At 42.5% G+C, this 17,225-nt stretch overlaps 1 protein-coding gene across 1 annotated transcript; it reads right to left on the bottom strand.

Annotated features, from left to right (window-relative positions):
• Positions 1–10,786: 10,786 nt before the first annotated feature.
• On the bottom strand, positions 10,787–11,708 carry LOC124708563 (vacuolar iron transporter homolog 5-like). Its single transcript, XM_047240241.1, has one exon. It carries the CDS (start codon positions 11,654–11,656, stop codon positions 11,042–11,044), a length of 615 nt encoding a protein of 204 aa, XP_047096197.1. The 5' UTR covers positions 11,657–11,708; the 3' UTR covers positions 10,787–11,041.
• Positions 11,709–17,225: the final 5,517 nt, after the last annotated feature.

Below are 17,225 nucleotides of genomic sequence, written 5' to 3'. Positions count from 1 at the left end.
ACTTCATCATGCTATTCTGAATTACTCTCTGGCGGGATAACGAACACTAATTCACCATGTAGGGCTGCAAAAGCAAACCTTAAAGATGTATTCCCAAGTACTAATAAACACCCCACGCTGTCACTGTGAGCATTCATAGGAGGTACTAACACACCACAATTTCATAGAGACATCCGACTCAAATCATAACCCAGTGAACAAGTATTCTGTGAAATATAGCCTAAGAGACCCACACGGTGCACACACTGTCACCTTTACACACGTGGGACAAGGAGTCTCCGGAGATCACCTAAGTAAAATCCACTTGAATAGCATAACGACATCTAGATTACAAAGCTCATCATATGGATCTCAATCATGTAAGGTAGCTCATGAGATCATTGTATTGAAGTACATGGGAGAGAGATTAACCACATAGCTACCGGTAAAGCCCTTAGCCTCGGGGGAGAACTACTCCCTCCTCATCATGGGAGACAGCAGCGGCGATGAAGATGGCGGTGGTGTCGATGGAGATGGCTTCCGGGGGCAATTCCCTGTCCCGGCGGCATGCCGGAACAGAGACTTCTGTCCCCCGAACTTGGCTTCGCGATGGCGGCGGCTGCGTAACTTTTCTCGTCTCATGGCTTGTCTCCTTAGGGTTTTCGCGACAGAGAGACTTTATAGGCAGAAGGGCAGAGTCGGGGGGGGGCCCAGGGGACCCACACCATAGGGGGGCGCGCCCTCCCTTGGCGCGCCGCCTTGTGGGGTGGGGCCCCCTTGGGTCCCCTCTGGCCCCTCTTCGGTGTTCTGGAACCTTCCGTGAAATATAAGATCGGGGGCATTAATTTCGTCCAATTCCGAGAATATTTCCTGTGTAAGATTTCTGAAACCAAAAACAGCAGAAAACAGGAACTAGCACTTCGGCATCTTGTTAATAGGTTAGTTCCGGAAAATGCATATAAATGATGTAAAGTATGAATAAAACATGTAGGTATTGTCATAAAACTAGCATGGAACATAAGAAATTATAGATACGTTGGAGACGTATCAAGCATCCCCAAGCTTAGTTCCTACTCGCCCTCGAGTAGGTAAACGATAACAAGGATAATTTCTTAAGTGACATGCTACCAACATGATCTTGATCAATACTATTGTAAAGCATATGAGATGAATGAAGTGATTCAAAGCAAGACAATGACTAAACAACTGAATCATATAGAAAAGACTTTTCATGAATAGTACTTTCAAGACAAGTATCAAAAAGTCTTGCATAAGAGTTAACTCATAAAACAATAAATTCTTAATAGAAGGTTTTGAAGCAACACAAAGGATGATTAAGTTTCAGCAATTGCTTTCAACTTCAACATGTATATATCATGGATAATTGTCAACACAAAGTAATATGATGAGTGCAAGTAAGCAAGTATGTAGGAATCAATGCACACAGTTGAAACAAGTGTTTGCTTCTAAGATAGAAGGAAGTAGGTAAACTGACTCAACATAAAGTAAAAGAATGGCCCTTCGCAGAGGGAAGCATGGATTACTATTTTTGTGCTAGAGCTTTTATTTTAAAAACATAGAAACAATTTTGTCAACGGTAGTAATAATTCATATGTGTTATGCATAAGACATCCTATAAGTTGCAAGCCTCATGCATAGAATACCAATAGTGCTCGCACCTTGTCCTAATTAGCTTGGATTTACATGGATTATCATTGCATAACATATGTTTCAACCAAGTGTCACAAAGGGGTAACTCTATGCCGCCTGTACAAAGGTCCAAGGAGATAGATCGCATTTGATTTCTCGTTTTTGATAGATCTCAACTAAGGACATCCATACCGGGACAACATAGAAAACAAATAATGGACTCCTCTTTAATGCATAAGCATTCAACAACGAGATAATATTCTCATAAGAGATTGAGGATTAATGTCCAAACTGAAACTTCCACCATGATTCATGGCTTTAGTTAGCGGCCCAATGTTCTTCTCTAACAATATGCATACTCAAACCATTTGATCATGATAAATCACCCTTACTTCGGACAAGACGAACATGCATAGCAACTCACATGATATTCAACAAAGGTGTAATAGTTGATGGCGTCCCCAGAAACATGGTTACCGCTCAACAAGCAACTTATAAGAAATAAGATACATAAGCTACATATTCTTTACCACAATAGTTTTTAAGGCTATTTTCCCTTAAGCTATATATTGCAAAGATAAGGAATGAAATTTTAAAGGTAGCACGCAAGCAATTTACTTTGGAATGGCAGAGAAATACCACATAGTAGGTAGGTATGGTGGACACAAATGGCATAGGTTTTGGCTCAAGGTTTTGGATGCACGAGAAGTATTTCCTCTCAGTACAACGCTTTGGCTAGCAAGGTTGTTTGAAGCAAACACAAGTATGAACCGGTACAGAAAAACTTACATAAGAACATATTGCAAGCATTATAAGACTCTACACTGTCTTCCTTGTTGTTCAAACACTTTTACCAGAAAATATCTAGACTTTAGAGAGACCAATCATGCAAACCAAATTTCAACAAGCTCTATGGTAGTTCTTCATTAATAGGTGCAAAGTACATGATGCAAGAGCTTAAACATGATCTATTGAGCAAAACAATTGCCAAGTATCGAATTATTCAAGACCATATACCAATTACCACATGAAGCATTTCCTGTTTCCAACCAAATAGCAATAAATGCAGCATCTTTTAACTTTCGCCATGACCATTAAAAGTAAAACTAAGAACACAAGTGTTCAAATGAAAAAGCGGAGCGTGTCTCTCTCCCACATAAGCATGAATTTATTTAGAGAATGAAAATAACAAAACAAAAATAAAAGCACACAAACGCTCCAAGTAAAGTACATAAGATGTGACGGAATAAAAATATAGTTTCACTAGAGGTGACCTGATAAGTTGTTGATGAAGAAGGGGATGCCTTTGGCATCCCCAAGCTTAGACGCTTGGGTCTTCTTGAAATATGCAGGGATGAACCACGGGGGCATCCCCAAGCATAGACTTTTCACTCTTCTTGATCATAGTATATCATCCTCCTCTCTTGACCCTTGAAAACTTCCTCCACACCAAACTCAAAACAACTCATTAGAGGGTCAGTGCATAATCAAAAATTCACATGTTCAGAGGGGTCACAATCATTCTTAACACTTTTGGATATTACCCACAGCTACTGAAAGTTAATGGAACAAAGAAATCCACTCAACACAGTAAAAGAGGCAATGCGAAATAAAAGGCAGAATCTGTCAAAACAGAACAGTCCGTAAAGACGAATTTTTTAGAGACACTTAACAGGCTCAGATGAAAAAGCTCAAAACTAATGAAAGTTGCGTACATATCTGAGGATCACGCATGTAAATTGGAAGATTTTTTTGATTCTTCTACAGAGAGATCTACTCAAATTCGTGACGGTAGAAATCGTTTCTACGCAGCAATCCAAATCTAGTATCAACTTTACTATTAGAGACTTTACTTGGCACAACAATATGATAAGGAGAGGTTGCTACAGTAGTAACAACTTCCAAGACACAACGAAACAGTAATAAAAACATACATGGGTTATCTCCCAAGAAGTGCTTTCTTTATAGCCATTAAGATGGGCTCGGTAATTTTAATGATGCTCGCGCAAGAAGTAAGAGTTGAAGCAAAAGAGAGCATCAAGAAGCAAATTCAAAACACATTTGATCCTAACCCACTTCCTATGAAAAGGAATCTTGTAAATAAACAAGTCATGTAAGCATAATGCAACCAGCATAGAAAGGCAACACAAGCGCAACTTCAAGATTCTCAACATAAAGAGGGGAAACTTAATATTATTAAGATGCATATAACCATGTTTCCCTCTCTCATAATAACTTTCAGTAGCATCATGAACAAACTCAACAATATAACTATCACATGAAACATTCTTATCATGAGCCACATGCATAAAAGTATCATTACTCTCCACATAAGCATAATCAATTTTATTAGTAATAGTGGGAGTAAAACTATCACAATCATCATTGTAATTATCATAAATTGCAGGCATGGTATAATCATAATAAACTTTATCCTCCATAGTAGGTGGCACCAAAATACCACTATCATTATAATCATCATAAATGGGAGGCAAAGTATCATCAAAGAAAATTTTCTCCTCAAAACTTGGGGGACTAAAAATATCACAACCAGCTTCCCCAAGATTAAATTCTTCCATAGCATTAGCAATAATAGTATTCAAAGAGTTCATGCTAATAACATTGCTACAACTATTTTGCAAACAAAGTTTCATGGGTTTTTTAATTCTCTCTTCAAACACATCATGTCCTAATTCAATATAAAGTTCATAAAGATCTCTAATTTTTTTGTTGTTTTCCATTAAGCCTAACTAATGAAAATAAAAAATAAGAAACAAAAAGATATAATTGCAGAATCTAAAGGAGATAGCTTCGAGCACTCACACACCGGCAACAGTGCTAGGAAAAAGCTTAGTAGTCGGAGGATGTGAATACCTTTGACCTTACCTCCCCGGCAACGGCGCCAGAAAATAGCTTGATGTCTACGCACGCTTCTATTCCTGTAGACAGTGTTGGGCCTCCAAGAGCGAGAGGTTTGTAGAACAGCTAGCAAGTTTCCCTTAAGTGAATCACCCAAGGTTTATCGAACTCAGGGAGGTAGAGGTCAGAGATATTCCTCTCAAGCAACCCTGCAATTAAGATACAAGAAGTCTTTTGTGTCCCCAACACACCTAATACACTTGTCAGATGTATAGGTGCACTAGTTCGGCGAAGAGATAGTGAAATACAAGTAATATGGATGATTGTAAGTAGTAATTGCAATCTGAAATAAATATGGCAGCAAGCAAACATGTAGCAGAACTTGTTGGAAACGGTGTTTCAATGCTTAGAAACAAGGCCTAGGGATCATACTTTCACTAGTGGACACTCTCAACATTGCAATCATAATTGAATATAAATAAGCACTTCATCATGCTATTCTGAATTACTCTCTGGCAGGATAACGAACACTAATTCACCGTGTAGGGCTGCAAAAGCAAACCTTAAAGATGTATTCCCAAGTACTAATAAACACCCCACGCTGTCACTGTGAGCATTCATAGGAGGTACTAACACACCAAAATTTCATAGAGACATCCGACTCAAATCATAACCCAGAGTGAACAAGTATTCCGTGAAATATAGCCTAAGAGACCCACACGGTGCACACACTCGTCACCTTTACACACGTGGGACAAGGAGTCTCCGGAGATCACATAAGTAAAATCCACTTGAATAGCATAATGACATCTAGATTACAAAGCTCATCATATGGATCTCAATCATGTAAGGCAGCTCATGAGATCATTGTATTGAAGTACATGGGAGAGAGATTAACCACATAGCTACCGGTAAAGCCCTTAGCCTCGGGGGAGAACTACTCCCTCCTCATCATGGGAGACAGCAGCGGCGATGAAGATGGCGGTGGTGTCGATGGAGATGGCTTCCGGGGGCAATTCCCCGTCCCAGTGGTGTGCCGGAACATAGACTTCTGTCCCCCGAACTTGGCTTCGCGATGACGGCGGCTGCGTAACTTTTCTCGTCTCGTGGCTTATCTCCTTAGGGTTTTCGTGACGGAGAGACTTTATAGGCGGAAGGGCAGAGTCGGGGGGGGGGGGGGGCCCAGGGGACCCAGACCATAGGGGGGAGCGCCCCCCACTTGGCCGCGCCGCCTTGTGGGGTGGGGCCCCCTTGGCTCCCCTCTGGCCCCTCTTTGGTGCTCTGGAACCTTCCGTGAAATATAAGATCGTGGGCATTAATTTCGTCCAATTCCGAGAATATTTCCTGTGTAAGATTTCTGAAACCAAAAACAGCAGAAAATAGGAACTGGCACTTCGGCATCTTGTTAAGAGGTTAGTTCCGGAAAATGCATATAAATGATGTAAAGTATGAATAAAACATGTAGGTATTGTCATAAAACTAGCATGGAACATAAGAAATTATAGATACGTTGGAGACGTATCAATTGCCATATTGAGATACTCCTTCGCGTATGTCCCTTGCTTACGATCGCATCGGCCGTAACCATGGATCATCTTCATCATTTAAATTGATGCTTGGGTCAGTGTTCACTGTGAAGGGTGGAATTTCATCAAACTTATTATAATCTTCTGACATGTCTGTCTTGTCCTCCACTCCCACGATGTTTCTTTTTCCTAAAATAACTATGTGGCGCTTTGACTCATCGTATGATGTATCCGTTTGCTTCATTTTTATTTTTATCGGTTTTGTAGACATGTCCTTCACATAGAAAATCTGAGCCACATCATTGGCTAGGACGAATGGTTCGTCTCTATACCCAAGATTGTTGAGATCCACTATTGTCATTCCATACAACTTGTCTACCTAAACCCCATCTCGTGTTATCTTGACCCATTTGCACCTAAACAAAGGGACCTTAAAAGAAGATCCATAGTCAAGTTCCCATATCTCCTCTATGTAACGATAATATGTGTCATTTTGGACATTGTTGTTTGTTGCATCAAAGCGGATACCACTGTGTTGGTTGGTGCTCTTTTTTATCTTGGGCGATCATGTAAAATTTATTCTCATATATCTCGTACCCTTGAAATTCAGTAGAGTCGAATATGGTGTCTTGGCCAACAAGTAAAGTTGATCTCCAATAGTGGTGTCATTCATGAGATGTTTTTGCAACCAATCGCCGAAAGTATCCATGTGTTCACGTGTAATCCAGTCGTCCGACTGCACTGGATGTTGGGAGCATACAAAATTCTTGTGTACATTGATATACAGAGCCACCAAGGTGGAACTTTGTAGAACTGTGTAGTCTGCTTTAGTGAAATAATGCCCGTCCATACTTATCATTTCTTTTTTTCCTAGCGTGCTTTTTCTACTCAGTCTCCCTCATGCCGCCATTCAGGAACACCAATCGACTTAAGGTCAGGATTTAAGTGCACACAAAATTCAATGACCTTCTCTGTTCCATAGCCCTTGGAGATGCTTCCTTCTAACTTAGCACGGTTATGAATATATTTCTTTAAGACTCAGAGGAACCTCTCAAAGGGGAACATATTGTGTAGAAACACATGACCGAGAATGAAAATTTCTTCGACCAGGTGAACGAGGAGATGTGTCATAATATTGAAGAAGTATGATGGGAACACCAGCTCAAAACTAACAAGACACTGGACCACATCATTCTGCAACCTCTGTAGACTTCCTGGATTGATTACCTTCTGAGAATTTGCATTGAGGAATGCACATAGCTTCACAATGGGCACTCGAACATTTTCCGGTAGAAGCCCCCTCAATGGAATCACAAGCAATTGCGTCATTATCACGTGGCAGTCATGAGACCTCAAGTTTTGGAATTTTTTCTCTGCCATATTTATTATTCCCTTTATATTGGACGAGAAGCCAAACGGGGCCTGGATACTGCTTAGGCATTTAAAAAAGATTTCCATCTCTGCTTTTGTAAGAGCGTAGCTGGAGTAATGATGTCTTTTATCTGTCTCATTCTCTGGATGCATGTTGTCTCGTTCTTTCATACATTGCTGGTCCTACCATGCTTCCGGTGTATCTTTTGTCTTCCCGTGCCCAGGAAACCTAGCAGGTTCACGCAAAGATTCTTCGTCACGTGCATCACGTCGATTGAAGACCGAACCTCTAGGAATTCCCAATAGGGTAGCTCCCAAAATATAGATTTATTCTTCCACATGGCCGCGTGTCCGACAGCGTCATTCGGAATATACTGTCCGCCAGGATCCTTTCCAAAGATTACTTCTAGATCCTTGACCATACCAAATATATTAGCACCAGTACGGTGGACAGGCTTCTTCCGGTGATGTGCCTCACCTTTAAAATGCTTGCCTTTCTTTCTTACGGGATGGTTATGCGTAAGAAATCGACGATGCCTCAGGTACACAACCTTCTTAGATTTATCCAAATATATATTGTCAGTCTCATCTAAACAGTGCGTGCATGCATTGTATCTCTTGTTTGACTGTCCTAAAAGTTACCAAGAGCAGGCCAATCATTGATGGTTACGAAAAGCAGCGCTCGTAGGTCAAATTCCTCCTGTTTGTGTTCGTCCCTCACATGTACACATGTTACGGCCCACAGTTGTAGAAGCTCTTCAACTGATGGCTTCAGGTACACATCAATGTCGTTGCCGGGTTGCTTCGAGCCTTGGATGAGCACTGGCATCATAATGAACTTCCGCTTCATGCACAACCAAGGAGGAAGGTTATAGATACATAGAGTCACAGGTCAGGTGCTATGACTGTAGCTCCGCTCTCCAAAAGGATTCATGTCATCTGTACTTACACCAAACCTTAAGTTCCTTGCGTTATCTACAAAGTCCGGGACCTTTCTCTCGATTTTTGTCCACTGCGACCCATCAGCGGGGTGTCTCAACATCGCGTCTTTCTTATGGTCTTCTTTGTGCCATCGCAACAACCTGGTGTGCTCTTTATTTCTGAACAAACGTTTCATCCGTGGTATTATAGGAGCATACGACATAACCGTGGCAGGAAGCCTCTTCCCGGGGCGCTCGCCCTCAACATCACTTGGTTCATCTCGTCCGATCTTATACCGCAATGCGTGCACACCGGGTATGCATCTAAATTCTCGTACTCACCACGGTAGAGGATGCATGCATTAATGCATGCATGTATCTGCATGTGTAATCCTAGAGGGCAGACAACCTTCTTCGCTTTGTACGTACTGGCGGGCAATTCGTTACCCCTTGGAAGCTGCTTCTTAATTATTTTCAGCAACTTTTTAAATCCCGAGTTAGTCACACCATTCTCTGCCTTGCCTTCCATTGAAAAAATTTCAGTGTGCTACCTAGCTTTTTCTGGCCATCTTTGCAAGTTGGGTACAAAAATTTGTTGTGATCCTCTAACATCTGGTCGATCTTCAATATTTCCTTTTCAGTTTCACAGTCTCTCCTTGCATCAACAATGACCCGACCAAGATCATCAGCAGGCTCATCTGATGCCTCTTGATCTTCTGCTTCCCCCGTTGCAGTATCACCGTATTCAGGGAACATGAGATTGTTGTCATCATCCTCTTCTTTTTCATTGTCTTCCATCATAACCCCTCTTTCTCCGTGCTTGGTCCAACAATTGTAGTTGGCCATGAAACCGAACCGCATCAGGTGGGTGTGAAGGGTTTTGGAGGAAGAGTAATTTATGTTATTCTGACAGTTAACACATGGACAATACATAAAACCATCCCTTTTGTTTTCCTCAGCCACACCGATAAAAAATTTCAGGCCCGCAGTGAAGTCGTGATGGCTTTGGTCACTGTACATGCATTGCCCATTCATCTGCATGATATAATTAAGCTTATCAAAATCATTACAAAACATCATGAATATTGAAGCAATGTATATATACACACATGCATTTTATCAATGACGGATGAAAGAATAAAATTGTTAACCTCGATCGAGAAGGAAAAAAGAGGAGAAAGCTTAAGTGTGGCTTTTCTTGTGTGAACTCAAGTGGCAAATGCTCTTAGGCATTTCATCCAGCACCTCATGTTCATAAGAAGAGAGAGCAAAAGAACATACACCTCTTGTGCTAAGAAATGGAAAAAGCTAAGTGTGGCTCACACTTGGGCAGAGCAGGGTATATATATAGAGATGGGCCTTTAGTCCCGGTTGGTAATACCAACCGGGACTAAAGGTGCTCGAGCCCTGGTGCTCTCTGCCGCAAGACCTTTCGTCCCGGTTGGTATTACCAACCGATACTAAAGGCTCCTAACAAACCGGGACTAGAGGGTGGCGTTGCCCGCTCCGTTCGAATCGGGACTAATGCGGTCCATTAGTCCCGGTTCGTTTTTAAACTGGGACTAAAGCTCACATGAGCTTTGGACGAAAGCCCTATTTTCTACTAGTGACATTAGATTTTTGCCAACATGCCATGCATGATGCTACTTATGATACTCCCACTGTGGCTAGTCTAACATGCACTTACGTGCAATAACAACTATACATTTTAATGACATGAGATATGGTTGTGATAACTAGCTATGCTTACCATAATATCACAATTTTTAAAGAATGTTTTATTCTACAAATTAGTAAATGAGGTCACTATGATAGTAATTTATTCATGCATATGTCCTTCCCCTTGAGTCAAAAAGAAAACTGGACTTGTTAATGAAAAGCTTGATTTTCTTTAGATCAATACAAAGCTTGAGTAAAGGACGTCTGGACGTGAAGACTCCACAAAGCTCTTCTTAGCATATCTAATCACGAAAGTCGGTCTCTAGCTAAATATTTGTGAGTCTCTAAACCGGCATGGGGTAGATCCCTTCCATGCAAGCTTGAGTCTTGGTAGAGAGGCCAATTTTAATTAACTGTGTGAATAATTTTTAGTGGACTGAGAACTAAATTAGTTCTCGGTCACATGACATCATCAAACCTTAGTTCCAACCTATGTTGTAACTTAGCATTAGTACGAATCACAAAGGCAATCTAAGGGTCCGTAGATATTCTTTTTAGTTTAAATATCAATTGTAACTTAAAAATCTCAGTTAGAATCCAACTTACAACTCAAGTGCACAAATTATGATGAAAATTTAATGGTGTAGGACTTGACTACTGAGAACTAAGCAAAACCATGTCCTCATCCCAATCCAGGCATTGAACTTGTCAGCCCACCTCAAATCTACAACACTATTACTATTGTCGGACCGAGATCTAACCAAATTGAAATCCCGACCAATAATGGCTGAGCCATCCCAACTCAAAAGGAGTTCATGGAACTTCGAAATAAAATCTTGTTTCCCTTCGTCATAAGGTGATCCATATATATAGTAGTGATTCTAACTACTACATGAGCGATCTTATTCCTAACAACCACATTGACAGAGAACCTTTTAATCTTCCGAACAACAAAACATCAAAAAGATCTAAGTTAACAGCAACCTCAACTAGTATGCCACCAGCAGAAGCTGTTGCTGGCGTAGATCCCTTCCATGCAAGCTTGCGTCTCGGCGTGCAAGGCTCTCATTGCGAAGGCTACTCGGCCAGCTCACGGAAGAGCCTCATCAGGCCGAAGGTGACGCCCATGGCCGCGAGCCCGCCCATCACAACCCTCGCGCACGACCTGGCTACCGGCGCCCGGCCGAGTACTGCCCCGACGTACCCAAACGCCGCCAGCGCCATGGTCGCCACGGCGACCACCACGGCCACCCGCTGCCTATACCCGACGATGAACCCGGCCGCCAGCAGCGGCAGCAAGGCGCCGACCGAGAACGCGAATGCGGACGCCACAGCAGCCTGGACGGGGCTGGGCAGCGCCCTCTCCTCGTCCCCTCCGCGCTTGCCGTCGCGGTCCAGCTGCGCGAGCTCCACATCCCGCTGGGAGCAGACAGAGACGTACTCCCCGATGGCCATGCTGCACGCCCCGGCCAGCAGGCCCGCGAACCCCGACACCACCATCGCCCGCACATCGTGCTTCACCGCGCTCACGCCCAGCATGAGCGACGCCGTGGAGACCAGGCCGTCGTTGGCCCCCAGCACCGCCGCCCGCAGCCAGTTGGCGCGGCCCGCGAAGTCCACGTCGGAGTCATCGCTGAACTTTGTGGTCGCAGGGTTCTCTGCATCGGCCAGCTTGGTGTCGCTCACGGCCATGGCTGCTCAAGTGAGATCGATTGAGTGATGGAGATGGTGGTGTGTAGTGGCACTCAGACAGAAGTGGTGTGGAGGACACACGCTCCGTTGGCGTGTTTTATAGTGGAATTCAGGAGGGTTCTGTCTTGTATGTTTTTTTTTTTTTGAGAAATTCTGTCTTGTATCTGTGTGACTGTGTGTGGGTGACCGTCGCGTGTGGGCATGCCGCTCTTGCTCTTCCTTTTTCCAGCTTTCATGCCGCTCTGGCTAGTGCCTACATGCTGCCTTGCCATTGACACAACTTCCTTTTTCTCCCCTGCTGGTATCATAGATGTCATTCCACCATAGATTAAGTCGATCCATATATGGTGCTTGCTGAGTGTATATCATAGGAAAGCGGTCTACTCTACGTCAATCGTATTTTCTCTTAACTTTATTTAGATACAAATGTACGTATATATTAAAATATGTCTAAATAAATTTGTACTTGACAAAGCTGTTGTGTGGACGGAGCTATGTGGGTACATGGGTGTACAAATGTACACCCATTAATTTTGGCAAAAGGCTTTGATTACATGTGTCTAGAGCATTGTAGACTAAATCAATGAGAAAATCTAAGTATAATACGATGTTCAGGATGCTATATGTACACCTATTGACTAGATGCTGGCTCCGCCGCTGGCTGCGACACTTAGAAATTTGGGACGGGGGTAGTACAACAGATTGTTCAAGTGAAATCGAGAAATATCAACTAAGCAGTGCATGGTAGCGGCCCGGCCTACCAGCTCAAAACTGCATGAGGACCTATATGTTATTACTACCTACGTAAATGTTCACTGCAATGGTGATTGTGGTGATGAATATTACTCCCTCCATACTAATTTACAGAGCACTTACGTCTTTCGAGAAAAAGTTTAACTACAAATTTAATCAATAAAATATAAGATATATGTGACAAACAAATTATACCATTGGATTCATATTTAAAAGAAGTTTTCAATAGTATATTTTTTGTGATATATATCTTATATTTTATTGGTCAAATTAGTAGTCAAAATTTTGTCTCAAAATACGCAATTTCCGTGTAAAGCGGTATGGAGGGAGTACTGCCTAACTCCAAGCCATATATAGAGTACCCTACAAATCTTTCGAGGAAAACATTGAGTTAACATAGTGCTACAGCTATACAGAAGAAAAACGACAAAACTTTCACTGCCGATCATTAGCCCTTTTTGTATATGTGTGAAATTTGGTTGCAACAGATCGACGTGGCTGAATTTATTTTCAGGATGGGAGAGATCTTGTCGCTGCTGAGCTAGATTTGTCCATATGGCCGGCTATATATAGCAAGTGTGTTTGTCCCTCTGTAAGAGCTAACGTACCTGCCATGACATAGCCGATCGCTCCTTATCAAGATGGAACCGTATCATCTCAGGCTCTGAGCTACTACAAATCACTAGTTAAACACCTTGGAAAGAGAAGCAATACGTAGCAGACAAAAGATTATGGAAAGAGAAGCAACTCTCAGCGAACACCATCGTCGTCTTCGCTTGTCAAGAGCGGAATAAATCAGGAATCGCCACGCTAAAATATCATTATTAAGGATATACTCAGCATCTTTGTTCAGGAAAATCAAGTGCATTTGGTTGTGCCATCTCAGAAGACATAGGGAGGTTTACTTTTATTGTCTTCAAGAAGGAGAGAAAAATCAAGTAAACCAATAATTCGATGGGAAGAAAGGAGGAAGTGCATGCAAATAGTATGCATACATCCAATGCTGTTTTCCTTTTTTATATATATCCAAACAAAAGAAGAAGAAAAGGACTCCAGCTTTGAGTAGGAATATACTACTTTGAGCAGACAAAAACTTTGAAGGGATGATGACAAGAGAGGAACACACACACAGTATCCCAGCTCTACAAGCAAAACAAAATCCTGATCATAACAAACAAAACCACGAGATAAATAAATAAATTATTAAATAAAGAAACAGGTCAACATATTAGGTACACATACTCGATGCATGATGCTACAATTCCAAGCCAGGGAGATAAATATTAATTTGCATGTCGGTCGATCAAGTGATGAGTGCTGAATCGGCATGCACCAAGAGTCGTTGGGGAGCAGCCGTCAGATGCATTTGGGAGAAAAATATTGGAGATTGTGGGATAAGCATGCACTCCACGCTCCTAATATCTCTTTATGTTATCCCCATCGGTCTAGCTTTAGACAGTGGTGGGCTCGCTTTTCTTCTTACTTTGATTTCACTAGTAGAAAAATGGGCATCCGTCTGAGACTTTCGTACCGGTTTGTTTACGAACCGGTATTAAAGGGGGCTTTTATACCGGTTTGTGCGCCCAGGCGGGCAAGGAGCACCTATACCGGTTCGTGAGGGGCTTTCGTACCGGTTCGTGTTACGAACCGGTACGAAAGTTCTTCGGCCCGAATTTCATGCACGTGTGGAGCTAGGGCTGGACCTTTGGTACCGGTTCGTAACACGAACCGGTACCAAAGGGTGCCCTCCTATATTATCACGTCGCCCCCGTCCCTGGCCCCTGGCTCTCATTTTTCTCTTCTTCCTCTCACACTCTAAATTTTTTTGCACCTCTAACACTCCAACAAATCTCTATTTTTTCTCCACCATTTTAACAAAATTAAGGGCATATATCTATTCAAGGGTTAGCAATATCATCCTTTCTTCCGGCGTTCCTAATTTAGCTCATTTCTTTGGTAGTTTTAACTCGTACTAATTTTCTAGTGCTAGCAAGGTGTTCGATGAAATGCCTAAGTTAGGGATTTTTTTTATATGCAATTTGAGCTGAAATTATGGTATGTTTTGTAGGTTTTAATTAGTATCATCCCCGTCCTCACCGCCGTCGATCGCCAGCGTCGTCCCCTAGCCGGCACCGTACCACATCGGTGAGCCTCTTCTTTTTTATAAAAAAAACTTAGTTTTATGTGATGAACTTGAATATTAATTAAGTTGGTCACTCATATATCCACGATGTTGTGTAATTAATGATTTTTGATATACATATATAATGCGGATGAGTCGACAATGGATGTACGGTGACCGGTGCCATCTCGACTTCATTAATGGCATGCATTATTTTCTCAACGTGGCTGAGGCAAACAGGCAGTCGAATGGTTTCATCTATTGTCCATGTAGTTCCTGTAAGAATATGAAGGATTACTCTACCTCAAAGACCATTCACGTCCACCTGCTGGAGAACGGTTTCATGCCCAGCTATAATTGCTGGACCAAGCACGGAGAAAGAGGGGTTATATTGGAAGACAACGAAGAAGAAGAGGATAGTGACAACTATCCTATATTTACTGAAGACGGTGATAGTAGAATGGGGGAAGACGAAGCTGAAGAAGAGCCCATTTTTGATGAGCCGATTTTTGATGACCCAGATGAAGATTTGGGTCGGGCCATTCTTGATGCGAAGATGAACTGTGGAAATAAAAAGGAGAGGTTGAAGTTGGAGAAAATGTTAGAGGATCACAACAAACTATTGTACCCAAATTGCGAAAATGGCCAGAAAAAGCTGGGTACCACGCTGGAATTACTGCAATGAAAGGCAGAGAATGGTACTTCGACAAGGGATTTGAAAAGTTCCTGAAAATAATAAAGAAGATGCTTCCAGGGGAGAACGTATTGCCCTCTAGTACGTACGAAGCAAAGAAGGTTGTCTGCCCTCTAGGATTAGAGGTGCAGAAGATACATGCATGCATCAATGACTGCATCCTCTATCGCAAGGAGTACGAGAATTCGAATGCATGCCCGGTATGTAGTGCATTGAGGTATAAGATCAGGCGAGATGACCCTGGCGATGTTGAGGGCGAGTCCAACCCCAGGAAGAGGGTTCCTGCGAAGGTGATGTGGTATGCTCCTATAATACCACGGTTGAAATGTTTGTTCCAAAACAAAGAGCATGCCAAGTTGTTGCGATGGCACAAAGAGGACCGTAAGAAAGATGTGATGCTGAGACATCCCGGGTCGCAGTGGAGAAAAATCGACAGATAGTTCAAGTCATTTTCAGATGACGCAAGGAACTTAAGATTTGGTCTAAGTACATATGGCTTTAATCCTTTCGGGGAGCAGAGCTCCGATCATAACACCCGGCTAGTGACTCTATGTATCTATAACCTTCCTCCTTGGTTGTGCATGAAGCGAAAGTTCATTATGATGTCGGTGCTCATCCAAGGCCCGAAGCTAACCCGACAACGACATTGATGTGTACCTCGAGGCCATTGGTTGAAGAACTTTTAGAGTTGTGGCGTGAAGAAGGTGTACCTGTGTGGGATGAGCACGAACGAAAGGAATTTAACCTACGAGCATTGTTATTTGTAACCATCAATGATTGGCCTGCTCTTGGTAACATTTCAGGACAGTCAAACAAGGGATACAATACATGCACACACTATTTAGGTGAGACTGACAGTAAATATTTGGGAAACAAGAATGTGTACCTGGGGCATCGTCGATTTCTTCCAAAACAACATCACGTAAGAAAGAGAGGAAAACATTTCGGAGGTGAGGCAAATAACCGAACGAAGCCTACCCGCCCTACTGGGGAAGTTATATATGATATGGTCAAGGATTTAAACGTGATCTTTGGAAAGGGTCCTGGTGGACAATCTATTCCGCATGATGTTGACGGACACGTACCCATGTGGAAGAAGAAGTCTATATTTTGGGAGCTACCCTCATCGGAAATTCATAGAGGTTCACTCGCAATCGACGTGATGCACGTGACGAAAATCTTTGTGTGAACCTCGCTAAACTTCTTGGGCGTGTATGGGAAGACAAAAGATACACCGGATGCACGGCAGGACCAGCAAAGTATCCACGAAGGAAACAACTCCGAATCCGAGAGAAGTATCAAGGTCCCGCCGACTACGCTCTTACCAAAGAGGAGAAGGAGATCTTTTTTGAAGTCCTGAGTAGCATCAAGGTCCCGTCTGGCTTCTCGTCGAATATAAAGGGAATAATAAACATGTTAGAGAAAAAGTTTCAAAACCTAAAGTCTCATGACTGCCATGTGATTATGACACAATTACTTCCGGTTGCATTGAGGGGGCTTCTGCCGGAAAATGTGCGTGTACCCATTGTGAAGCTATGTGTGTTCCTCAATGCAATTTCTCAGAAGGTGATCAATCCACTTACTCTACAAAATTTACAGAAGGATGTGGTGCAATGTCTAGTCAGCTTCGAGTTGGTGTTCCCACCATCCTTCTTCAATATTATGACACATCTCCTAGTTCACCCGGTCGAAGAGATTGGCGTTCTCGGTCCCGTATTTCTACACAACATGTTCCCCTTTGAGAGATTCATGGGAGTCTTAAAGAAGTACGTTCATAACCGTGCTAGGCCGAAGGAAGCATATCCAAGGGCTATGGAACGAGAGGAGGTCATTGAGTTTTGTGTTGACTTTATTCCCGACCTTAAGCCGATCGGTGTTCTCGAATCGCGCTATGAGTGGAGACTCGCGTGGAAAAGGCACGCTAGGAAAGAAAGCAACAACGTGTATGGATCGGACATTCTTTCACTCAAGCACACTACACAGTTCTACATAATTCCATC

This window comes from Lolium rigidum, chromosome 4, assembly GCF_022539505.1.
Source record: "Lolium rigidum isolate FL_2022 chromosome 4, APGP_CSIRO_Lrig_0.1, whole genome shotgun sequence".
NCBI classification, from domain to species: Eukaryota; Viridiplantae; Streptophyta; class Magnoliopsida; order Poales; family Poaceae; genus Lolium; species Lolium rigidum.
This window is presented reverse-complemented; position numbering and strand designations above follow the sequence as displayed.

Excerpts from the sequence above, each read along its gene's own strand:
- LOC124708563 (XM_047240241.1), bottom strand. The coding sequence starts at position 11,656 with ATGGCCGTGAGCGACACCAAGCTGGCCGATGCAGAGAACCCTGCGACC.